The sequence below is a fragment of the Protopterus annectens genome, chromosome 1.part0 (assembly GCF_019279795.1).
Source record: "Protopterus annectens isolate FY-2018-M chromosome 1.part0, PAN1.0, whole genome shotgun sequence".
Lineage (NCBI taxonomy): Eukaryota > Metazoa > Chordata > Ceratodontiformes > Protopteridae > Protopterus > Protopterus annectens.
The window spans coordinates 693930102-693956210 of record NC_056725.1 but is presented as its reverse complement, the minus strand read 5'-3'; the positions used below and the strand labels follow the sequence as shown (position 1 = coordinate 693956210).

The following is a 26109-nucleotide window of genomic DNA, read 5'->3' as shown; positions in this document are numbered from 1 at the left end:
GTTTCCTCATATGAAGTCTTGCATATGGAATTAACAGAATGCAGGATGCCATGAAGCCCAAAGCCTGCAGAATTTTTCTTGCAGATAACTGGGTTTTTGTTGCCAACATTTCAAAGTAAGAAGTCAGTTGTCTTTGTTTGTCTGGTGGGAGATAAGCCATCTGGGCAGTTGTATTTAAGCTTGCACCCAGGAATATTATCTCTTGAGAGGGTACTAGTTTTGATTTCTTTTCATTTACTGTGTACCCTAGGCAAATTAACAAACTTTTTACAAACGCCAGATGTTTTAGTAGAATGTCCTTGTTCTCTGCTTGAATAAGGCAATCATCCAAGTAGTGATAGATTTGAATTCCTCTTTGTCTGCAAAAAGCAATTACTGGTGCCGGGCATATTGTGAAGACCATGGGCGCAGTACATAAGCCAAAGGGCAGTGCAGAGAATTGGTAGTGCATTGAGCCAGCTAAGAATCTGAGGTATCTTCTGCAAGACTGTCTGATTGGGACATGCAGGTATGCCTCTTTTAGGTCCAAGGTTACAAGCCAAGCCTTCTTGTCCAGCATGGGCAGAAGCTGCTGCACAGTCAACATTTCGAATTTTGGAACGTCCAGAAAAGTGCTTAGAATAGACAGATCCAGTATTGGTCTCCAGGCTTTCTGGGTACCAAGAAAAGTCCCAAGTAAAATCCTTGTCCCTGCTCCTGCAGTGGTACTTGCTGAATGGCCCTCATGTCCATGAGGGATGAAACTTGCTTTTGTGCCTCTGCCCATTGATTGTGTGGCAGATCTGGCTTGCCTTTTGCCTTTGGCAGGGTGTGAAAGTGGAACCTGTAACCCTGAGACACTATATTCAAGACCCATTTGTCCTGGGTGATCATGTGCCAGTTTTGTGAAAAAAGTGCTAGTTTTCCTCCTAAAGGAACCTCCAGAAGATAAGTGCTTGGTACTGGTAGAGGAAAGTCATTGGGACTGTTTCCTATAAGACTGAGATTTGTCTTCTCCGATTTTGGAGGTAGAAGCACCCCATTGTTTAGGCCTGTATGAGCCTTGGGGCTGGGATCTGCCTCTAGGGCGCCTGTATCTGCCTCTTTGTGGCCTATCTGACACTGGAAAGGACCAGTTTTTTGAAGGCCAGTTCCTGCTAAATCTGGGTGGCTGTACCTGTAAGAAATCCTTAACTGTCTGCATAGATTTCACTTTATCCTCCATTTTCTTCAACACCTCTTCTGCCTTAACACCAATCAAAGTATCATGCTGTAATGGAGCATCTAATAATTTTGCTTTAACATGATTAGGCAGATTCTGTTCCTTTAACCAAGCATGCCTCCTAATCACAGAACCCATTACAGCGGCCCTACAAGAGACCTCCAAAGAATCAAAACCACATTCCAAAGTATGTTTTCCCACTTGTTTAGCTGCATGCAATAAATCCTGCATTTCCTTGTTTTCTGGACATTCAGAGCTAGCCAACATTTTCTGTCTTAACAGTGACATTAAGTTTGTTTGTGTCTTTCAGCTTTTCCCGGTTAGGGGTCGCCACAGTGGAACTCCTGTCCGCTAATGATTGGCAGTTGATTTTTACGTACCGGCCTGCCAGGCCTGGCACACAACCTTCAACAAAGGTACGCCCATTCACGCATGTCTCCATGCAAAAGACGCTCTAGCTGAGAATCGAACCGGACAGCGTCTTACTGTGAGGTGACAATGCTACCGCAGCTGATATTTAAGCATATGAAATTGACAATTTAAAGCCCTTACAGCCAAAGTAGCAGAAGTTTAAACTTTTTTCCCCCATCTATCCAGTGCCCTTGAATCTCTATCAGAGGGAACAGGATTTTTAGCAGTGGAAGCCTTGACTCCCTTAGGACCCTGAGATATGGTTTCTGGGTCAGCAGCAGGGTTTTTGTATAGAAATTTATGGGAGTCTGAGACCCTGTAGTATCTGTCTGGCTTAACAGGTGCAGGGGGTATAGAGGCTGGAGACAGGCTGGACTCTGAAAAAGCATCATCTACAATGTCCAGAACAGGGGGAATAGCAAGGGGCCTGTGCTGAAGAAGTAAAAGAAAATCTCTGAGCCTTTTCTTAGATTCTAAATAATCCTGGCTCTCCCAATGAAAGTGCTCCCTCACAGTATGCAGGGTTTCCCCAAAGGAGTAATCTTCAGGAGGAGAAGCTGAAGGAATAGATTCTTCAGCATCAGAAACCTCATAGGGAGGAAGGGAATATTCCTGTTCAGAGGAGGAATCAGAGGAAATGGAAACCTGATCTGAAGATTCATATTCTGTCTCTTGCCTAGGCCTCTTATCAGGAGGGGGATGGGAACCCATGATCAAAGTAATAAGGTCTTCAGCCATTTTGAGCATCTGTTTTTTTAGGCATGGAAGTCTGACCTGGAGAATGCTGTACTTGTTTCTTTCTCTTTAGAGCTGCTTTAGTCTTTGGCTGAAGATGGCTTTACATATAACTGTGTAGGTTTGAAAACACCCTCAGAAGCCGATGCCTGCACAGCGATTCTGGACTGATCTGAGGGAATAGTTTCCAGAGGCCCAGTCGGCTCCACGAGAGAGTCGGAAACGGCCTGTGGCTCTGAGGTAGCGGGTGTCAGGGGCTGCGAAAGCGCCTCACTGAGAACCGGCGAACCGACGACTAGCTTAGCAGAAGCCTCATTGTCGGTTTTGGACCTCGAATGCCTGTCCTTGTCTTTATCCTTGCGTTTTTTATAAACTCCGGTCGGCTGTTCCACCGGCATTGTATAATTGAATCTTTGGCCTAAGTAATGAAAGGCAAAATCATACCGATGCTTAATAGTGCGTCGGTTGAATCTAGCACAAAACCGACAACAAGCAATGTTGTGGTCAGGGCCTAGGCAAGGAATACAGTAAGAGTGAAAATCCTTATGAGGTATTTGCTTCCCACAAGAAATACAATTGTTAACTTTTTCTGACATCGGTCTGGAGAAAGAAAAAAGTTTCCCCAATGGGGTAACTTAGCTTTAATGAAGACTTCGGATCTGAAATTCGAATTAGAAAATCTCAGGAGTCTGCCAAATGACACTTGCAAACTGCTTTTGCTTCGGGCACCGCACGGCAAGAAAGACTGAAGAAAATGGTGTCGGCTACATCTTTTATACCCCTGGCGCACTGACGTCAAGGAAGAGGCGATAGCAACTGACGCCAGACCAAGACTTTGGAATTCAGGCCGACTGCGGGTAGCCTGCCAGCAGGATAACCCAAGTGTAATGACTGCAACAGTGAAACACGATGAACATCTGACAGTTTAAACTTTTTAGTTGTTGGGGCCGACAGAGAAGCTGGGACCGATCGACTCCTTTTCTTGGATTTATCAACCTTCGAAGAAGATGACGAAGATGAGGAATGAATGGAACAAAACATCCATTATGCTTTGTGAGTCACAAACACAGACAGCCTTTTCAAAGGCAGATTTTAACATGCCTTTCAAAATTAATTAATTTTTTTTTTCGTTCAACCAATGCCCAATGACTAAAGCTATGGGAGATAGAACAATCTTCCTGTAAGTGCACCGGGTCCAGGCAGTAAACACAGAGAGAATGCCGATCAGAATTTGGAAGCTTTCATTCACATTTGAGGCATTTCTTGAACCCAGAAGTGCATCTGCCCTTAGCAGGCAGCCATGATACCCAGAAAGAAGCAGGTAAACATGACCACATGCACACACTATACTCAGAAAAAATTAAATGCTATAGGAAGACGTACACACACTTTTTTTTAAGGTATAGCAAAGAAAGGATGAAAAGAATAAATAAATATCTATAGTCTACCAACTATGGTAGTACAGAGTACCAAAAGTACAAAAAGAAAGACTACCTATGATGGTAGATGAGAAAAGAAAAAATACCAAAGTGTTAAAAAGGGATACAGAAAGGAGCTATTTGAAAACAGGTAGGTATAAAGGAAAGGCAATACTAAATATTAAAACTAGAAAAGGTAATAAGTTATATTAGTAATATAATAGTAATAAGTTATAGAAATACTGAAAATATGCAAGAAATAAATCACTCAGCTCAAGAGCTATTAGTGATGCGTCTGTCTAAAGAAGTGGCAAATGAAATCTGAGGTAATTTGGGAAGGAGCATTCTGGGTAGGATTTAAGCTCGAGAGTTTTTGGTTCTCAGTGGCTATTGTAAAGGCCGAGTCGGTTCAAATATCAGAACCAAACCCATTTGTCAAGGATTAAATGAAGACTGACATCATCAGATCATGAGTTAGTAACTCCATTAGATGCTCTCTTCAACCACAGCTTGAGTACTGGTTTTGCCCCTGCTAAATGGAAAACAGCAACTGTCATCCTACTCCATAAAAGGGTACAGCAACAGACCCTGGGAACTGCAGACCCATAAGCTTAACCAGCCTTATCTGTAAGGCCATAGAAGAAATCATCACAAGGATATAGATGATCTCCAAACCATTGATCTGACATAGTTTGGTTTTATGAAAGGTAGGTCATGCCTGTTAAACCTGGTGGACTTTTTCGAAAACATCATCAATGCCATAGACGAGGACATATTTGTGCATGCAGTCTTCCTTGATTTAGCAACGGCATTCAATATAATCCCACATTTGGGCATCATTGATAAACTCTCCCAGATGAATATCAAACATTATGTAATCAGGTGGGTTGCTAACTGGCTCACAGACAGATAACACTCAGTCAAACCTGGGGACTTTACCTCAAACAGCAGACCTGTCACCAGTGGGGTTCCACAGGGGTCAGTGCTGGGTCCCCTATTGTTTGGAATACACCTCAGAAGTTCAGGCCAAAACAGAGGGGCTGTGGTTGACTAAGTTTGCTGATGACTGCAAATTAGGTGCAATCATTGAATCCCCAAACGATGTCAACATACTTCAAGAGGACTTACACAAACCAATGATTGGTGCCAAAGCCACGGACTCAAATTCAATGCTAAAAATACATTATTATCCCCCTTGGTGAAAACGATATTCCTGCAGACAATCATATAAATAATAATACCCTAAGTAATAACTTAGTAGTGAGAGACTTGGGAATGCAAGTTGACTGTAGCCTAAACTTTGATCACCATGTGTCTACTGTGTTAAGGAAGGCATTCTACGTTGCACATCTCATTAGCACAAGGCATCGCCTGAACAACAAAAGAGGTCATAACTGCCCTGTATGCGACCCTCATCAGGCCAATAACGGAGTACAATGCTTCCTTTGTTATGTACCTTACCAGGCACCTGCAGCAACATGAGACACCTCAGAGATTTCTAACCAAGAAAATTCAGTGTCTCCAGCACATGTCATACATTGACAGACTGAAGTCATTGTCACTGTACTCAGTAGTGTACAGGTTACTTAGAGGAGACTTGTGCCTGACCTACAGAGCAATTCTGGATCCAAACCTAAGGGAAATGCTGCACATCCACAAGTAAAATGGGACAAAGGTCACCCTCTCCAGGGACCTTAACCTGGCCTGCGACATAAATAGGACCTGCTGGAGAGACAGGTATGTCTCTCAGAGGTTGCCACTCCTCTGGAAAAGGCTACCAATTCACATCAAACAGAGCCCCTCAATGATCCTGTTTAAGCATAACCTGGATGACTGGATGGGAAACCGTAAATTCCTACCGGGGGTTTCACTTATGACCCTCCTAGATATGGACAGTCATTGATAATTAAGATCTCGAGTTTTGGCAAGATTCTTTATACTGTTTTTCTCTAGTATTATATTAGGTACACACAGCTAGGCTTACAAAGATCTTTGGGTCAACAGCCCAGTAACCATCATGAGCCTACATATATATAAATTGATCATCATAGTTGACTTTAGAGTATAATTCAACAGATAAATGACATTATATACAGAGCGACTGAAAAAAAAACATACTATATACATGCGTTTTACATAGAGTGACATCAGAGTTGGTATGCTGGAAGAATCACAATCAAAAATACAGCCATAGCAAGGTACGTAGACAGACGAAAAGTTAAGTTATGTGACAGGGGTGGTTGCATTTTCCTAGAATCTTGAAATTTGCTTTTATTTGTGAATGGAAAATGGGGTACGAGGAATGATCTTTAAAGAAAAGAAGGGAGACATTCCCACTTACTGCCACAGTGAATGGAAAGATATAATAAAAAGGGTCTAGGATACATGCTCGACTAGCATATGTCCAAATCACAAAGCATAGAACACACATATACGAAAGCGCTTAACATCGAAAAGCACTTTCGTGTATGTGCAGTTCAAAAAAAAAATCCACATTTCTGCTTCGTCCCCCTGCACCACACACACACCCCCGTACTTTATTATTCTCACTCTAAGATCGCACTACAGTGGGAAAGGGAATTTTCCCTTACCCGCATTGTAGTCCGATCTATGAAACAGGCACACATACACAGAAGCGCTTGTTCATGTTAAGTGCGTTCATGTATGTGTGTTCGATGTTTTATGATTCGGACATATGCTAGTCGAGCATGTGTCCGGATCCCAAAAAAAAAACAGTTGGCCTTCTTAAAAGAGCAATTGCATATAATACATGTTCCCAGAAACACTGCTCATATACCAAACTACTGACAGGATATACTAAGAAAACAAAATAGGAATGACCAGGCAACTAACTTATTGGGACAAAACAAGTATGAAGTCTCAGACATATGAAATGCAATAGCCCAAGATTTGTACATACTACAGCTGAATTAAATAATGAATGTCTAGCTGCCATTTATTTTACGGCCCCCAATGCTTATGGCCTTGTTGTGTTTTTGTAAATCTAAACTAAAAATTGGTACTAGTGAACAGTCTTCATATTTATGAACTTGCAGTTTCTTGGATTGCTTTTAAATCTTAAGCAACATGGTTTTGTTTTAAAACAACATTAAATACATATTCATCTCTAAAATTTAAACAGTGCAAAACAATACTGAAGTCTAAGAAGACATTCACTTGAAAGAATGAATCATATGAACAATGAGAAACTGCCTGTGTATGTTACAGAAGTGAGGCATGAGTTTTCAAGTGGATGCCAATGAAAGAATATGATGCAAAATAATATTTTGCATAAACTGTATTTCAACTGTTATCTGCAAAGTGCAAGCAGTGTGTCAAATTCATATGCAAACTTAAATATAAAATACAGCTAGGCTAAGACAAAGTATCAGTTCCCGAGTGAGAAAAAGAGATGCAAATGTAGAAAACAAATTGGGGATTTGTATTCAGTATAATTCCACAGGGAAATACATGTTTCAGTATGCAAAGGTTATATGAGAAGAATAAAAGGGCTACTGCACTTTGTCATTTTTGAGGCTTCTGTATTAGACAGGATGAATGTACGTGACAGAAAGGAGGCATGAGATAGTCTTGAAGAAGAAAGCAGCAGTAGTAGTAGTAGTAGTAAAATAAAGGGCAACAATTTAAAAAGTAAACATGTACAAACCACAAATGAGCTAATGCATAGAGACACCAGGTCAGAAAGAAGACAAAGATCAGTTTTAGTTTTTCATACAAAAGTACATAACATGGATGTCTGTTTTTGTGCCAGTATATGAAAAATGGATTACAGACAAGAAATAAAAACTGAATATTGCAATACAAATCAAAATACTACATGCTCTACAGTTCTAATGTAAGGAAACAAAACGGATTATTATACTCAGATGAAACTGATAGGAAAGGGCATAAACCAGTTTGCAAAAAAGTTTCACAACCCACAGTCTAAAAAAAAAAGGCTCTATCTGACAAAAAGAAGAAAGAACTATAATATAGGTTAACATGTATGTGCAAGTGCTCAGTCTCTGATAATGTCTGTACTATGCTTATAATTATTTAAATTCAGCAGAAAAATCAGTTGCCATTGAATGTTTTCAGAATGGGATATTGACAGCAAATGCTTTATTTTCAAAGGACTTAAAATGAAACACAGATTTCAAGTAAGAACTATGGAAGTTTAATACTGGTTAATATTGTTACAGGTTGGATGTTTTCAAGTAAAAAATACAACAGATATGCAATATATTGACTCAGTTTCTTAGATGAAGGAAGCATTGCTAGCTGATAGTGTTTATGGCACTCAGTGGCTGCATACTCTAAACTACTAATGCATGGGGTAGGCATTACAAAAATACAAATTGTCTAGGCAGTCCAAAATGTATGGTATTAGATAAAGTTCTTAATTTTAATAATAAGTTTACAACTGAAGATGAGTTGAAATGGAAAGAATACTGCTGGATTTTAAAATTAAATTGTGCCCCTGGACTTAATGACAAAGAAAACTTTAAGGTATATTTGAAAAAAAAGAAGGCTAGAACATTAAATTTATTTATTATTATAAAATGGGGGAGTCAAATATACTATTTAGTTTAGAGTAGTAAATATTTGATGTGTTTTATTAAAACAGTTGCTTGTGTCATTTATTCGGGTGTTTTTCTTTTTAAATTTGTGTGATGTGCAATGAATTCAAATGAAGGTTGATTGTTTAATTAATTAATTAATTAATGGGATATGATTTGTTTAAATATTGGTGGGGCAAATTAATTGTTATTCAGTCTGAAGTCTTTTCAAGATGAAAGCGCTTACTGAATAAGCGAACTGTGATTTTTGGTAAATAAAGGCTGTTCAGTGAAGCTATTTCGAGTGATTTTGTTGATACGTTGTTTGCTGTTCTCCATTTTTTGGTGTTATACTCTAAACAGACCTCTAAATGTTAAAAGAAGTCACAATTAGATGCAGTACATCTAAGCATAAACTCAAAGTCCTCTAAAAGCAGGTATGGCATTGCATTATGAAGCAAAATTGTATCCAGCTCAGTTTGTCATATCACATGAGCAACTACTGCTGGTCAGTGCTTAGCAAAGGCCAATATGTCATATTTTGTAGATCCTCTCTCCATCCCAAAGAAAGGGCATGTCCATTTATTGACTTCTAGACTACAGTATAATAGCTACTGGTGTACCTGGAACTGCAAAGTAAAAAAATGTGTTTTTTTTTTTAGCCATTTTATTTCTGCATGTTAGGTTACCATGGTGGCAGGTGAAAATACGTTTCAGTCTGGGAAAGAAATATGGAGTAGCTGCTGCTGTATAAACAATTATAACAGCTTACACCTTCTGTAGCATTAGGATCAAGGCATATACTGGCTCTTCAATGCGAAACTCCAGCCAGAGAATTTAAAAAGCATGCTTATAGACATACATTCTTAGCTTTTACACCAAGGTATGTGTCATACCTCTTAACTGTACAAATTTTTGTGGAATGTCCAGATTTTTGATCAGTTTTCTTAAAATTGTGTTTTTCTGGCAAATCATCGGGAAACTTTTGAGGAGTGAAGTCAGAAAGTAATGATAGATATTTAGATTCAGACTTTCAGAAAATTTGTTCTAATGCAAAACCTGTTATTCTATCAACTTTCTAAGTTTGTAAGAGCAATATTTAAAAAATTGCTCTGTTTTTCAGTCTTTGTCCTCCCATTATTTATGACTTTGTCCAGTGTTTTTGCTCTAAGAAGTTGAGAGGTATGGTATGCCTGGTTCACATCAGGGATAAGCTGACATCAATTACCATGCAGCAGCAAACAGGAAATCTGCAACCTCAAGAATGCTATCATTACACAAGGAACACAACTGGATCATACTCAAATCGGACCTTAGGCAGGGTAGTGGACCAGACCCCGCCCCCACCACACACACAAAGCCACTATCCTTTTATTTGTCCACTTTTTCCCAATTATCCTTAATATTCCTGAAACTTTTCAGTAGTTGAACAGCAATGACTGGTAGACTAAACTACAGGCTGGTAGACCAGATTGCAGTTTACATTATCAACTATCCAGATGGGTGAGGTAAGTTTAAACAATCTGTAGATAATCATTTTCTGGAAGACTTCTTCAGATTTTTATTTTTATCACACATTTGCCAAAATCCAGAGGTACAAAGGGAATCCTTACATATTTTAGCTTTTTTTACTAGTACACAATATATAAAGATAAAACTATAGCCAGAAGGGAAACTTAGATGTTTGGAATTAATAACTTGTCAGTTATTTTCCTTTGTACAAAGTTTCTTCCAGTCAGCCTTGTTTTCTCTTTCCAGCAAACCAATCTAGACAATACCAATTTCACCACTCAGTTATGCACATAATATTCAATATGCCTGTTTGCATTGTTATTGTCTCATGTTCCTTCAAACGACTATCCTGCAAAACAAAGCTACTGAAACATTCTCAAAAAACAAATCAGGAATAAGAACAAAATCAGAGATGTCTCAACTAGATTTAAAAGGATTAAGAGACACTCACTCTTCATAGATTCATGGATATTTTAAGGCCACTAAGTCTTATGACCGTTCATGCCTTTACAGTATCTTCCCTTATTCCACTTCTCCTTTCTTCTGGATGGCGAAACCAGTCAATCCAGGGGTAAATCTGTGGCTAACCATACAGTCATCTAGGTTACATCTAGAGGAAGACAGCATGCCACATTGCATAACTTTCAGTGGGAGTTTATTCTAGAGGTGTGGAAGACACTGGGTAATAAATCTGTCCCTCCACCCTGTTTCATCTTTTGGTGAATATCTGGGTCCTTGGTTCGTGTACTGGTGGTGAATACTGGTCTTGTAGAGATATAGCAGGATTAGGAGAACCAGGTCTCTAATGCTGTAGTGAATGAGACAGAGATTTTCCAATTTTCTGGCTTTCCTCACAGCTCTGTGCCTTTAGGCCTTTGATCTTTTTGATTAGAAACCTCTGGGAGTTTTTCTGTTTGTTTATTGAGATATATCTTAGGGGGGCACTGTATTTAATAGTTGGTCAGATCAATCATGAGTATAAGGAAGTGATTACCTGTTTAGACAGTACAGCTGTGTAAGAACTTAGCATAACAGTAAATGTCCTACTAATTACTGTTACAGTATTCCAAACAGATGGACAGCCAGGTACTAATGCTTAACCTTTCCTGGATTGTACATCTGATGTATGACTTCAGCTTACAAGCGTAGTGGTATATAGGTAGACATATAAGTGTAGATCCTTAGACTATCTCCTAGCCAGGGGCCTGAAGACCTCTGAGAGAGAGACTAATCAGCTAGGAAGGAACAAGCAGGGATTGACAGAAGTCCCCTTGGTCACAGAGTCCTGGAGACAGGGCAGTAAGAGAGAAAGAGATGGTATCCAAACGGTGGAAGGAATACTGACACAGTGAATAGTTGGACCTCTATTGTTATCGTAAGTTCTTATACAACTGTACCATGTCCTGACTGTGGTCACTTCTACGGTCTTCCAAACAAATGGATGATTCCCAGAGCTCAAGGGAACTGAATGGAGGGTGGTTAATGGAGAGAAGAATTGTTTGAGTCCAGAGAAATGACCTAATAATGGCAGCTCTGGACCTTGAAAAGCTATCAGTTCTGTAGTGTTTAGTGAAAGTGTGTACAAATGACCATGTGGCAGCTTCTGGGATTGTCCTGGCAGCAACCCCTTTGTAGAAGGTTCCCAAGGATGCCACTGTCCTGGTACAGTGAGCTTGAAGGCAGGTAGGCAAGGACTTGTCATGGAGTGAGTAGCAAAAGAAGACTGACTTAGAGATCCAGTTGCAATGGTTTATTTAAATACTGGCTGGACCAGTTTTAAAATCCATGACTGAGACAAACAGTTGGTCTGACTTATGAATAGATTTAGTTTTATCCAAATAAAATCTCAGCCAGCTGTCTGTGTAACTCTATTTATTTGTTTGACATGTGTTTATCGGGAAAGTCTGACTGGCATAATATCCCAATTTCAGCAGAGCTACAGGCAGAAAAGCTTCACATTGACATACCATGGTTACTTTTAAATTAAGTGACTACAGAGCTGAATACAGAAGAATAACATATTAACCAAGTAAAAATTCAGCTTTATTTCATACAGTCTGAAACTATACATACACAGTTTAAAATATTTGGCAGATATAATAAAACGAAAAAGAACACTGTCAATAGGTCAAGTTTTCACAGGTTGCAGCTCATAGAGATAACATTAAACACACTGAATACACTCTCTGGAACAGAGATGAATAGAAAATATAGCCTAAGCAAACATATATTTGTTCTTTTCCTTAGAAATAAATTTTACTAATTCCTTCTCTCTGAACATAGTCAAAATATACTGGTGTTGGAAGGAGGGGAGAGGCTAGTTTAGACTGGTGTAATGCAGAAGCAGAGGCAGGTTTTATTTAGTCTTTTAGGAGTAGTTTGAAATTGGAGAGGTTAGAGGCAGATCAAATTTTCAGGACAGAATTTCATTTTTAGGATTTGCTGGGTTTATATATGCTAAAATGATGTTCATTAGATCAAAGTAGCCTATTAGGGTTACTGGAATGGAGAATAGGAGTAAAAGCAGGGCTGCCATCAACTTTGTGCATAATTCTCTGGGTGGAGATAAGCTGTGTGTATTGTAAGTGGTGAGGCAGTTTGAGCCAATTGAAAGGCTTAACGAAATGCAGTGGTCAATGCGGTATTGTTTGTTGGTGGCAATTTATGCAACCTTATTATAGCACACCTCCAGCTTATTTTTAACTTTAGCCTGAAAGTTGGTTAGGATGGGTGCATCATATAAGAGAGATGGAAGAAAGTAGATAGTAGCAGGAGTAGTTTTGGTAGTGTTGGTGAAGATGTCTTTATGCCTGTTGAGCATTCCTAATTTTTGGTAAGTCTTTTTTATGTTATTTTGAACATGCACGTCAAATTTAAGGTCATCATCTACAATCACTCCAAGAAATGTTGTATGGGAGACTACTTCAATTTCAGTTTTGTTTAGTGAAAATATTTTGAAATTTGCTTTATCAGGCAATTTTGTTACAAATGCTACAGAGGTTGATAGTGACAATATTCAATTTTTTGGGAAGATGGGTGGGAGAATGATGGGATGAGGTTTGATGTGCTAGTTTTATTAGAATGGATAGGTAATTGTTTAATGATAGAACAGTTCAGCTAGGAAGAGGTATAGTTTGAGGTGGCAGATGAAGGAAGGTAGTTAATCCACAAGTTTGTAGGAGTGATTCTTTGCTATTTAGATTAACTGGAGAGTTTTCAGGGCCTGGGCTGGGGAGGGATTTTTGAGAGGTAGTGTAATGATTTAGCGGGAACCTGTATAACTTTTATTTTTTGAGTAGAGTGGTGGTAGTGAAATATTTTGCGCTTAAAATAAAGACAAGGTGAGAGATTAAAAAAGCAGGGAGGTATACTGGTACAGCTACTCCTGCTTTCATAGTGTGGGGAGTAAACCGAAATAGGACAGGTGTATAAAGGTAAAAGTATACAGTGATAGTTTGTTAGAATGGTTGTTAGTAGCAGCAGAAACAGACATGATGCTTGGAAAAACATTTGAAATTTTGGAGGTTTTAGAGAAGAGGAAAAAGTGAAATGTAGTATGAAATGGAGGGAGGCAGAGGTGGAGTTAATGGAGAGAAGTAAGTGGAAAAGATTTGTCTTATTAGTTAATTCTAATTATGTAATAATAAGAAAAGAAATGGAAGTGGAGTGTCAATGATATTTGAAGTCAGAGATGTAATGAGCGGAACATAACTAAGGACACTAATAATGAAATTCAGGTGCATATTGTATGAAGAGCAGATAAGGCAGATGTAATTTCTGTGGTTGGGAGGACTGAGACCATGTGAGTAGTTATTTGTGATATGGTTATGTTGCTGCAGGTGGGAGGACTGAGGGTTCTTGTGATAGGCTGGCATTTGGATAGGGTGGGGCAGGCCCAGTATAAAGGAAGTGATGTCAGGGGTGGGTGGGAAGCAAAGCTGAGTAGGATCAAACTGAGGCCTGCAGGAAAACAGTCAGGATTAGAAAAAGAGAAGTAAAAATGTCTTGATGGACTAGGACACATCAACAGCAGTCTTAAAACCTAACAGCAAAAAGTTGGAAGTATTAACATAAATAAAACAGGGAAGATTGTATTAACATAAATAAAACAGGGAAGATTGTATCAGCAGTATGAGGTTACTAAAGGAGATAGAACTAGGCCGGCCAAGCTGAGAGAAAGTAGAAAGGGAGTTAGGAATGAGATACCGGTAGCAAACAGGAGACAGCAGCATTCAAAAATCAATAGTAACTCACTGTGCCTTACAACTGAGCGATGAACAGGATAGTGGCTAGGGTACAGCAGTACAGTAAAAAATAAATGGGCTTCAGTAGGAAGGGGACCCTGTATGGAAATTATTTCTAAGACATATCAGTATTCATATAATAAGGTGAAAGGGGCAATTGCATTTATTCTAAGGCAGGAGATGCCAACAACAGTGAAATTTCTCTACACTAATCTAGGAAGTATTTAACTAAACAGTTACAATATAGAGAGTCAATTTGTGTCTGGGATGCTCACCATTGAAGCTCCTAGTCTGACTCTGAACCTTCTTCAGAAGCCCTAATGAGACAGGTCCCCAGAAAGCAGACTTGTACAAGGAGACATTTGGATTCTTCTCCAGAACCAGTTATGGAAGATATGGACTTGGATGCAGGGGAACATTCCCCAAGACACCCTCTTGAAGACATCATGTTTAGTGACATCTTGGAATTGATGAAGTAGCACTGGAGTTGGTCCACAGATACACTTTCCATGGAAGAGTCAGTGTTCAAGGCTTTTGGAGTAGGCTGTACTACATCCTGAGTGATACCTCCTGCTGATGCTATCATTGATTTACTGGCTCAAAAGGAGTGGAAGGATCCTGACACAGAAGAGCCTATTCCTAAGAAAAAAAAATGGCTAGAATAGTGGCTACTTGGAAAGACAAGACACACTGCAGCAAGGGTTCCCCAGTAGATGCTGTGGGTGTGGCGGCAGCCACCAAGATAGAACTCTTCAAAGAAAGTACGTCTGTTCATCCCCATAATACAGAATCAAGGGCTTTGGACAGATTCAGAAAACAGACTTTTACTCTTAGAGTTCTGAATTATCTTGCACATGTGACACACTTACAGAGGACATTGACTAAAGAACTAATTACCTCTCAAGTGACCTGTATTTAGACATCCAAAAAACATGGAGGTCAAGTTGTCTACCTTGCAATCGATGTCTAATGTATCCATGTGTCTGCTTTCTAATGTAGCTGATGATACAACTACAGCAGCAGGCACCAGTAAAGCGATACGCTGACATAACTGGATGGAGTTGTGTGACTTCACAGACGGTTTCAAGATGTCCTTCCTTAACTCCCCATTTTATGTTTCAACTTTATTCACACCTAAGGTTAAGGAGATCCTCAGCAGAAACAAAAATAATGATAAAACCCTGCCTGCAGTCAGAATCTGCTTCTCTACCCCTCATGGGACCTTTCTAGAAATCAAATAGGGGAAAGAATATGTGGTTCAGAAAATCCCAAGGGTCTAATCAGGATACTCCTGCAGACAGACATTTCTGTGGTGGGGGAGGCAAGAGGTTACCCTGGGGCAGACGTGGTCTGCAATATCAAGGATTTCAAGGCCTTTTTATCGGAAAATCTTTTCAGGTTTCCGGAAGGGTTACCTGACTGCTGCACTCTGGGGGCAGTCGGGAGGGTGCTTATCCCTACACCCTCAAACCTAGCAGGCTATCTCACTAGACGCATGGATGTAAAGGATAATCACCAGAGGATACAGTATTCCCTGTTTTTCCCCTCCTCAAAAGAGGAGGACAATTCCAACACTGCCACCCATCAAATGGAATACGCAACCGCAAAAGTCTTAAGGCTGCTGGAAGAAAAGAGTCATCCAGCAGGACCCCCAGACCAGTTAGAATCTAGAGTCTATTCCAGGTTCTTTTTAGTTCCAAGAAAGACAGGGAACCTAAGGTAATACTGGACCCAAGTCACCTAAATAAGTTTGTAAAAAGACAAAATTCTGGATGGTCACAGTTCAGTCCATTTTGCATTTACTAAGGAAGGACGACTGGATGTGCTTGATAGATCTCCAAGATGCTTCCTATCACACCAAGAAAAAACAGGCAATCAAGGAGATTTCTCCATTTCTAGCTGGAAGCTAGTCAGTTCCAATTCACAGCACTGCCCTTTTGATCTCACTACAGCCCCATAAATGTGATATTTTATTTCTTTGAGCCACATTGTGGCAGGCAAATTTCACAAGAAATGTGGAGGAGTACTGGCAGCTACAGAAAAGCACTTGCAAGTCAGAAACTACTCGGAACTTAAACAGCAGAACTGAGTGAAGTTTCCATTGTATTTCTGATTGGTACTCTTGAACCGTGACAGCCTCTGAAAGCCAATCTCTAACTGACTTTACTATTGATCTGAAGCCAAGTCAATAAGTGAGCAGAATTTGGAGTAATCAGTAATTGGGGCAGCCACCTGATCTACCCTATACTAGTTAGTACAGTTGTTTTTCTCTCCTCAGTGTCCCTACAATTTGTTGATGTTTCACCAATATAAATTAACAAAAAAAAAAAACTTGCCAGTCACGGTGGCATCAGTGCAGTGTGACTTCATGGAAGTGATGGCAGTTCAAGCAGATAAAGACAACAGTTTAACAGTAGTACTTTTTTAAAAGTTGCTTAGTCATAAAAAATGTAATTGGATCATTGTTTTAATGCAGCTACACAAAGATGGAAGTAATTCAGCAACCAAGATTATGCATCACTAACTCATACATCAGACACAAAAACCTAATGTTTGAAATCACAGATATCAGCATGGATGGGACCTCCCATCTAGCACCAGGCCTGAGGCAGATAGGGAGCCAGATGCTAGATCCAGCTGTGAATAGGATAAATTTTCAGAAAGCAAGCTGACAGAAATTATTCTTTACTGTGCTTACTTGTATATATCTGGTAAAGGGAACTACAGAGATTAAAATAATTTAATTGGAAATAAGTAAAAAAAAAACTAAGTATGTTGAAATGCTAAAGGGACAGTGCAGTGCCTTCATAAATCTGAAGTGTGCTACTACATTGGTAGAATACACACTGACCATACAATATTTTTGTTTGTTTTCTTTTTCCAGGTATACATCCTGCATCAGACCCAGACAGCAGAGTGCAGTATGAGGATTTTCAGTTACTTTTACATGTGTGAATGTTTACTGTTAAGAAATCTTTTCCCTCTTCTTTGGAATAAAATCCAATAAAAAATGTTGAACATTCAGTGAAGTGTTTTAATTATCTCCTCACCCACCAATTCTTATTTGAAATTCAGGTGAAACACTTAGCTTCCTAATACTGATCAATGATACACTGGTGTTATGTTAGTATTCACATTGTAAATGCACATACGACTCAAGTATGTGCTAACAGCAATGGCTGCTTACTAAAGTAAAGTCTACTCATAGCTTAAAGCTAACTACAAAACCTCTACATTCAACTGACCTCCGAAAGGGGGGGGGGGTTGTAAATCAGAAGCTGGAAACAGTTTGCAATAAGGGTCAAAAAGAAACACTCTATGGACAATTAGGGAAACAAAAATCAGCAACAGAAGCCATAGAAATTAATTCTCAATATACTGGCAAGGTTGTTACTTCAAATGTCAGTGATTCAGCTTTGTGCAGAAATGTTCAAATTCTGCCATCTGTTTACATTTTTGACAACAGTCATCTGTTAAGATTACTAGAAACACAGGGAGCGCAATCTTAGCTCCAAAAATACATTCTGTGGTAAGAGCAAAGCAGGTAACTTTTCTCTCCAATTAGTGTAGCTGAACTCAAAAAGATTATAGCCTTAAAGAAAATTATCACAGCACCTTTAAAGTTTTTACATTTTTACTACATGTATGTGTACACATTCCCCATACAGAGTGATAGTTCTTAATGATCACCAGGGAAAATTGGATTCTGTGCATAAGACATCTATCCAATCAAAATTTAGCTAAGACTTTCATTGATGACATTCTGTAATCTGATCTGCTGACATTGTGAATGAATAGAGATTGTGGGCTACTAGTCAATCTAAATATTGTACTAGGTATGCCAGTTTCTATATCTTGCAATAAACAACCAATTAGTAGGCTATAATACTGATCAATATAAATGAACACGACCGCAGCTTCACAGGTAAAAGATTAATCACTGAATCTATCCACTTAGAGTAGTTTTAATACAGTGACTAATTCTACAGAGATTTGAAGAGGCTACACTCATTTACTATGAGCTTCAGTGAGGCTCAAACCCTAGTAAATTGAGCTGGACAGTTACTGATGGCTTTTGTCATGGTAACACCATTACCTCGTCATTAAATAACCAGTAGGAAGAAAATCAAGCAGAAAGCCTGACTGCAAGGTATACAAATATAAGGCACAGACTTTGACCAAAATGGTTTGAGTTCAGTTAGTGACTCAGGAGAAGGAAAAGCCGGGCAGTGGAATGTGGAAGAGAGTGGCTTACTCTTGCTCACGCACTCTAGAACTGATATGATTTTTCAAGTAAGCCAACTTGCTCCTTTTCAAGCAGAAGCTCACACACAACCAGCGACTGTAGAAATGTCAGTTTGTGAAGGCTAAATAAGTAGGAAGGAATGTAGCGGTTAAGATTCAATACAAGCAAATGCAAAGTACTGTGCTTGGGCCACAACACTCTGATGTGAAGCATCAGCTGACAAAGACAAAATTATGTCAACAGAGCAGAAAAATGATCTGGGGTGCTGATTTCACTCGGACTGGGCCACCAGGAGCAAGATAAGAAGACAGTAGCAGCATCAAAAAGAATACTAGAGTCTATCATACAGGGAATAGATTCCAAAAGCAAAGAAATAATGCTTCTGTTCCACAGGGCCATGACAGACCATACCTTGACTACTGCAAACTATCCTGGGGATAACATAACACAACCACTAGGCTGCTGGAAAAAAATCCAGAGAATAGCCCCTACAGAGAACCACAGGATATTATGGAAAGGATATGATTAGAGGCTACAGGCATTAGAAATGTTTATCATTCTCACTGCTGCTGCTGTAGCTCTTGGGTATTTGGATTGGTATGTTGCTGTATCCTGGAGAGGATACTTTCATTAAAAAGCTCTGGCTCCTGAGGGGCAATATCTAGAATGCTGACAGGGTAGCATCAGTTCTCTCCTGCTCTGCTATTTTTATATTTCTTTGACTGGAAATTTGAACATAAAACTATCTCACCAGCCCTTTTGATAAAGATTCTGATACAACTAAATATCATCTAAGACCGTATCATGAATTTTTTTTTTTTTTTTGGAATTCCTAAATTTTCCTGTCAAATACATTTCTGGAATATGTCTTTACTAATAACTTTGAAATGAGCCATCTTAAAATCAGCTATCAGGACTCTTCATTTAAAAAATAACTGCAGTCTGTTCTCAGAAATTCACAAACTCCAAAACTTGAGGAAACAGTGGAATGGTGACCATAGGCAAACAACAGTGTATAATCACCAACTTTACTGATTCCAAACAATAAAAGACAGTTAAGGGCTTTCGTTTCTAAAATTGTGAAACTTCATTAGAACTAACCTGCTGCTGTCTTGCCAACATTTAAATATCCACACATACAATAACAATTAAACTAATAAAACAGTTCAATTAACATTAAAAGCATCCCTACCATTTAAACTAACTGATATCCTGAATATCGTACTGATAACATAAATTAAAAAATAATAAATATTCAATGAGGTATAGTAATGTTTGCAATATTTAAAATATATATCTAAACCTAAACCTCCAGGTTTTTCAACTTTAATAAATACTTTATGGAACATGAATCATTTAGACCAGGCCAGTTCATAGCATTTCTCAGTAATATCCAGGAACTGTCACTGAAGATGGACCAAACTGGATAACTTCAAAGAAAAATGCTCTAAGCAAATAGACCAAATACACAAAATTTTACAACAACAAAAAGCCCAGATTTTCCAGTATAGAGGAGTCTAAATGAAGTAGAAGGGAAACTGACAGATGAACACAACACAGAATTCCTATTAAAACAAAATACATCCCTTCTTAATAAAGCTGATGACCTTGAAAGTTGATCATGCTTAAATAATATCAGAATATTTGGTCTTCCTGAGAAAATAGAAGGAAACAACATGACAAATTTCTTATCATTCTGTCATTCTGGCTTCCCGAAGTTCTAGATTTACCTAAGGCAATATCTTTTGGCATTGACAGAACACACCAGTCCCTATCTTCAACATCTTCATTAAAAAATAAATCAGCTTTGAGATTTACAATTGTCAGATTTTCTCCTCAAAGGACAATGAATTAATTCTCAAAACTGCTTGGGCTAAATCTCCACTACAGTTATTTCCAAAATTAATGTTTTCTTTCCCCCAATGAGAGAACTTAAAAAAAAATAAAATCCACTTATTCTTTCCAGCTAGACTAAAGGTCTTTCTTCTGGATGAAACAAAGATTTTGATGCAGCTGTTTCATTTTTAAAGGTCAATAACATTCTTGAACAAAATGAGAATATGGATTGGACTGGCTCTTTCCTTAAAAGACAGTCTGAGAGACCCAGGGTGGAAGACAAATGCAAGAAAAAAGAAACTAAAGGGCAAACAACCTTATTCTACATCTGTTAACCTTCACTTTTTTACAGATTCTCATGCATTCAATTCTCTATACCAGAGGTTTGTGTGATACTTTTTTCAATATGAAGGAAAATCCGGAAATGCCTGCAGTAAGGTAAACTACTTATGTCTTACTCATTTATTAAGCATATCTTCATTTCATAGGTAGCTTAGTGCCAGTTAGATGTTGCCTTTTCAGAAATTTTTATGATAACGTTTTATAATAACTAAGTGAATAGTTTGATTAATGGTTAATATTCTTATACCATGCCCTTTTTCAATGCGTAATGTTAGGTTGTTTATTTAAGATCCATGTTTTCCTTTTGAATTTTAAATATATTTTTTCTCTAATTATTAATTTGTTGCCTTTAGTTAATAATGCTCTGCTGTACATCGTAGAGTTAATTTGTTTTTGTTTAGTCAGTATTTCATCTTTCCATGCTGTCTACACCTTTGTAATCTACTATCTTTTTCCTTTCCTTTCACTGTTATTTCTCAGGAGTATATTTAATAAGTTTAAGGAGCTTTTGTGAAACTGTGGTTAGGTTTGTGATGCTTGTCTTTGTCTTCCATTTGTCTTGGTTCTTTTCTTTTGGAAATGCTTGGATGGTTGGTGTTGAATAGCTTTGTTTCTTGTGATAGAATTTGTGATGCAGTTGTTGGGTAGACTCTGTGGATATGGTATGTGCTGAGCACTTTTGATTATTTGGTAGAGTTTTGGAAGGGTTTGATAAGTCAGAAGTGAGAATTTGTACTCAGTTTATATCGCTTGAATGAAAGTTTCTGTTGTAACAGTTGTTTTGGTTGTCATAGCTTTGTGTGGCACTTTGTATATTTTGGGTATCAGTCTTGATTTGGGTAAAGGAAGGGGGTTTGGTGTGTGTTCTATGCTTTTGGGGCTTTTGCTTTGATGGGCCACTCTGCATAGTTGTTTATGTCTGTCTGCAAGCTCCACTGACAGATTTGGTAATGATGCTCAGTGGTTCTGTCATGTTACAGTTTTTAACTTTCCTAACAAGTTTGCGAGAATTTTTTTTACTAAACATCAATCAGTAAAAAGGGGCAGGTATCTTTATCCCTGGTATATGCTGACCTTATTTTATCACAGGGCTTTGTGACATTTTATTTGTAGAAGTATTCCTATAATTAAAATAAGAAGTTATGTCTTACCATAACGATCCATGTGAATTGTTCACCTCGCCTTTGTTCTTACACATGGGTTCGGAGCCGATCCATCACTAGCTCGCATCTTCGAGAAAGCTCGAGGCACAGTAATATCACATGATCCTCCGGTGCTAACCCTCAGATCTAGTTTGCTATACCAGAAGAATCCCTTAGAAATGTGTCTAAAACACTTATGAACAAATACTACAAATTGTCTGAAACCCTACTGCCAGGTAGAGGATAAAAGATGCCATTACTGATGTTAATAACATGTCAACCATACCTAGAAAAGGCTGAAAAGGAATCTAATCGAAAACCGTTCTCCCAGACTGTAGGACGGGGGATGGAGGGGGGGAATGTAAGAACAAAGGCGAGATGAACAATTCACATGGATCGTTATGGTAAGACATAACTTCTTAATGTGAAATTGTTCAATCTCGCCGTTTGTTCTTACACATGGGTAGTGTCCCTAGCTCCTTTTTCCCGGGTGGCTCAAGGGAGAACATTCCTGAGTACAGTGGAACCAAACATCGCCCTGTCCCTGGAGCTCTTGTCTAGCTTGTAGTGGGCGATAAAGGTATGTGGTTTTGCCCAAGTTGCCGCTGCACAAATGGTATCTAAAGGCAAACGAGCAGTATGGGCTGAAGAGGTAGCAATTGCCCTTGCAGAATGAGCTCTGGGTTTGAAAGGAAGTTGTTGTTTGGATTCAGCATATACGAAATTTATGCAATCTGAGAGCCATTTGGATAAGGTAACCTTCGTTACTGCCTGTCCTTTTCTTTGGTCAGCATATGAGACAAATAGTTGATCCGACTTTCTGTACTCTTTTGTCCTATGTAAGTAAAATCTTAGTTGTCTGTGAACGTCCAACTTGTGCAATGTGTATTCCAGCTTATTGGAATGATTTTTAAAGAAGGTAGGCAGTTCAATAGATTGATTGATGTTCTGAATCGAACAAACCTTCGGAAGAAAGGATGGATTGGTGCAAGGTTACTCTATCCGGATGAAAAATCATGGGGGTCGGATAGATAGAGCCTGTAACTCTGAAACTCTTCTGGCTGAAGTGATGGCAACCAGGAAAAGTGTTTTCCACGAAAGCAATTTTAACGGAGTTGTGGTTGCTGGTTCAAAAGGGGGCAACATGAGTTGTGACAGCATGAGATTAAGATTCCAAGGTGCTATTGGATTACGCAAAGGGGGACGGAGATGAAAAGTACCTTGCATGAAGGCTTTACAAAGCCTGTGGGACATAAGAGAACCATCCTTACGGCCAGTATGAAAATTGGATATAGCGGCCAGTTGAACCCTTATACTGGATGTTGATGCTCCTTCTTGAAAAAGTGAGGAAAGAAAATCTAGTATCTTGTGTACTGGGGCCCCGAATGGATCTATACCTTGTTTGGAGGCCCAGTGCGCAAAACGGTTCCATTTGCTGATGTACAATTTTCTTGTAGATGGTTTGTGAGAAGATACAATAATTTGTTGTACTGCAAGAGATAGTAACTCCGACCTGGCTAAGATGGGAAGCGGAGCAGCCAAGCTGTCAGTTTGAGGGACTTGAGGAAGGTGTGAGGAACTCCCGACGAGTGTGTCAACAGATCTGGCTCCGGGTCCAGAATCCATGGTTCCTCCACTTGATGGGATTGAAGGAAGGGAATCCAGATTTGTTGAGGCCAGAATGGGGCTATCAGTATTATGGTCCTGTCCAGACGTTTGGCTTTCTGCAAAAACCTGGGAATTAGTGGAACAGGAGGAAAAGCATAAAGGAGACCCGGGGGCCAATCGTTTACCAGTGCATCCCTGGGGACACCCCCTGGGGGGTGGTAAAAGAGCAAAATAGCTTCTGCATTTGGCATTCAAAGGGGATGCAAACAGGTTGCAGCAAGGCTGGCCCCATCTGCGGAAGATCTCTTCTGCCACTTGAGGTTTGAGGGACCACTCGTGAGGGAACAGGATGGCTCTGCTCAACCTGTCCACGATTACGTTGGAAATCCCCGGGATGTGCGTTGCTATCAGAAAGCGTCCAGTGGACTTTGCCCATTGCTAAATTCTGAGGGCCTCTCTGCATAATGGGTAAGATCTGGTTCCCCCTTGCTTGTTTATGTACCAGACCACTGACATGTTGTCTGTCTGAACTGTCACTGTTCCCCGAGGTAAGGATTTGTGAAAGTGTTGCAACGCTAGAAACACTGCCCTCATCTCTAGAACATTGATGTGCAGATTGTACTCCATGTTGGACCATTGACCTTGGACTGTTTGTCCCTGAAAGAATCCCCCCCACCCTATCAGGGAAGCATCCGTGGTTAGAGTTGCTACCGGACTGGGTAATACAAAGGGTCGTCCTAGTGTTAGCTCTTGACTGTGTATCCACCACAAGAGATCCTTCTTGCAATAATTCATGATCAAAATTTCGTGAGACAGTGGAAGTTGTAGATACGACCATTGGGCGAATAGCATCCATTGAAGGATCCGCATGTGCATTCTGCCTAAAGGAACTACAAGAAGGGATGCTGCCATCAAGCCTAGCACTCTTAATACTTGTCGTGCAGAGACTCTGTTGTTGTGAAGAAGGAGCGAAATTTGGTGCCTGAGGTCTGACACTCTTGATGGGGGGAGAGTAACTTGAGCCAGGGAAGTGTCTAGCTGTGCTCCTATAAATAAGATACGCTGTGACGGCAATAAGACAGATTTTCCAAAATTCACCGTTATGCCTAGTGAAGAGCAAAGACTGATGGCGTAGTCCCTGGCTTGTAGAAGACGACACTTGGTGGTGGTGGAAAGGAGCCAGTCGTCTAGATAAGGAAACATCCGGAATCCCTTTTGTCTCAAGTGAGACGCTACTACTGCCATGCATTTGGTGAACACCCTGGGAGCTGAGGTGAGACCAAAGGGCAGAGAGCGAAACTGGAAATGACTGGCTCCCAGCCGGAAGCGCAAATGATCTCTGGACGCCCTGGCCATTTTGATATGGTAGTATGCGTCTTTGAGATCTATAGAGCACATCCAGTCGCCCTTTTGCAGAAAAGGGAGGATTGACTGAAGCGTGACCATCCGGAACTTTTCCTTTTTTACAAAGGTATTTAACTTGCTGAGGTCTAAAATTGGCCTCCAGTCCCCTGTTTTCTTTGGAACTAAAAAGAACCTTGAGTAAATTCCGGATCCTATTTGGTCCACTGGGACTGGTTGGATGACTCTTGTTTTCGAGCAACCTTCTTATCTCTATGGTTGCTTGGTCTTGCAGACTGGGTGGAACATCTGGGAGTTTTTTGGAGTTTGGTGGTATTTTTATGAAGGGAATGTTGTAGCCTCTGGTAACTATGCTTTTTACCCAGTAATCTGATGTAAGATTTAGCCAGGCCTCTGGGTATAAAGCCAAGCGACCCCCGACTGCCTCCAGAGTAGGACAGCCGGGCCTGCACTCAGGAGTGCTGGAAGGGTTTTCCAGAGAAGGTCTCTCTGTCACCCTGATTTTGCGGACCCCCTCTGCCGGCTGGGCGGCATCTTCCATTTCTTCCCCCTCCTTTGCCTCTGGAGGGGGCGTCACTTTGGGTGTGTTGAAAAGATCCCTGAGTCTTTTGGAACCACATCTTTCCTCCTCATTGCCCTTTAGGGTAGGGTCTAGATGGAACGGAAAAATGGACCCCTACGGCAAACAGGGTCTTCCCTTCTTGTTCACACCTCGTGAGAGTCTCCTTTACTTTGGGCTCAAACAGGGAGGCACCATCAAAGGGGGCATTGGCAAAGGAAGACATAAAGGCTTCCGCAAAGGAGCATAAGCGCAACCAGGATTGTCTTCTCAGTGCAATCGCTGAAGCTGCCGCTCTACTCGATCCTTCGGCTGCGTATGAAATCAGCATCATGGACGAGTTGACTATGGAATTTAGGGTGTTAAGTTGCGCTGTCACTTTCTCGGCGACAGCAGCATCTGTGTGTCCCTGAAGAGTATCTCCTAATTCCTTAATGAGATCTCTTTGTAAATGCGTAAAATGCATAAGGTAGTTAAGCGATCAGATGGAAAAAGTCGCCGAACTAAATATGCGCTTCCCATATCTGTCCATTGTCCTAGAATCCTTATTAGGAGGATGGACAGAGGAAGATGATTCAGACATCTCTTTCTTAGTGTTCGCCGCCACCACCATAGTGTCTACGGGAACTCCTTTTGTAAGATAGGCTTTATCTTGGGGAGCTGTCATGTATTTGTTGGGTTTACGCGGGACTGGTTCCACTGTATCAGGTGTTTCCCAAGCCCTCCGAGCTACTAGATCCATAAGATCGTCAAAGGGAGGAGTCACCCAGGAGGTAGAAGGTTGAGTCCCAAATGCCTTCATTAAAACCGATTCATCCGCAGAAGGGGTAAGGGTTTGCCAGTCCCCTCTTTGCTTCAGGATTTCCAAAATGTCTGCAAAAGAGACATCCTCAGAGGTGGACCGTGGGGACCCTTCTGTTTCATCTAAATCAGT

The 26109-nt window shown here is 40.0% G+C and overlaps 1 protein-coding gene across 1 annotated transcript in view; it reads left to right on the top strand.

Annotated features, from left to right (window-relative positions):
* The window catches only part of LOC122794082 (testis, prostate and placenta expressed), a 694197-nt gene extending 677093 nt beyond the window's left edge, over positions 1-17104 (top strand). Inside the window, exon 7 of the mRNA XM_044062223.1 lies at positions 16965-17104. Within this exon, the coding sequence (XP_043918158.1) occupies positions 16965-17007 (43 nt within the window). The 3' untranslated portion in view covers positions 17008-17104. The remainder of the gene's footprint in view (positions 1-16964) is intronic.
* The last annotated feature ends 9005 nt before the right edge of the window (positions 17105-26109 follow it).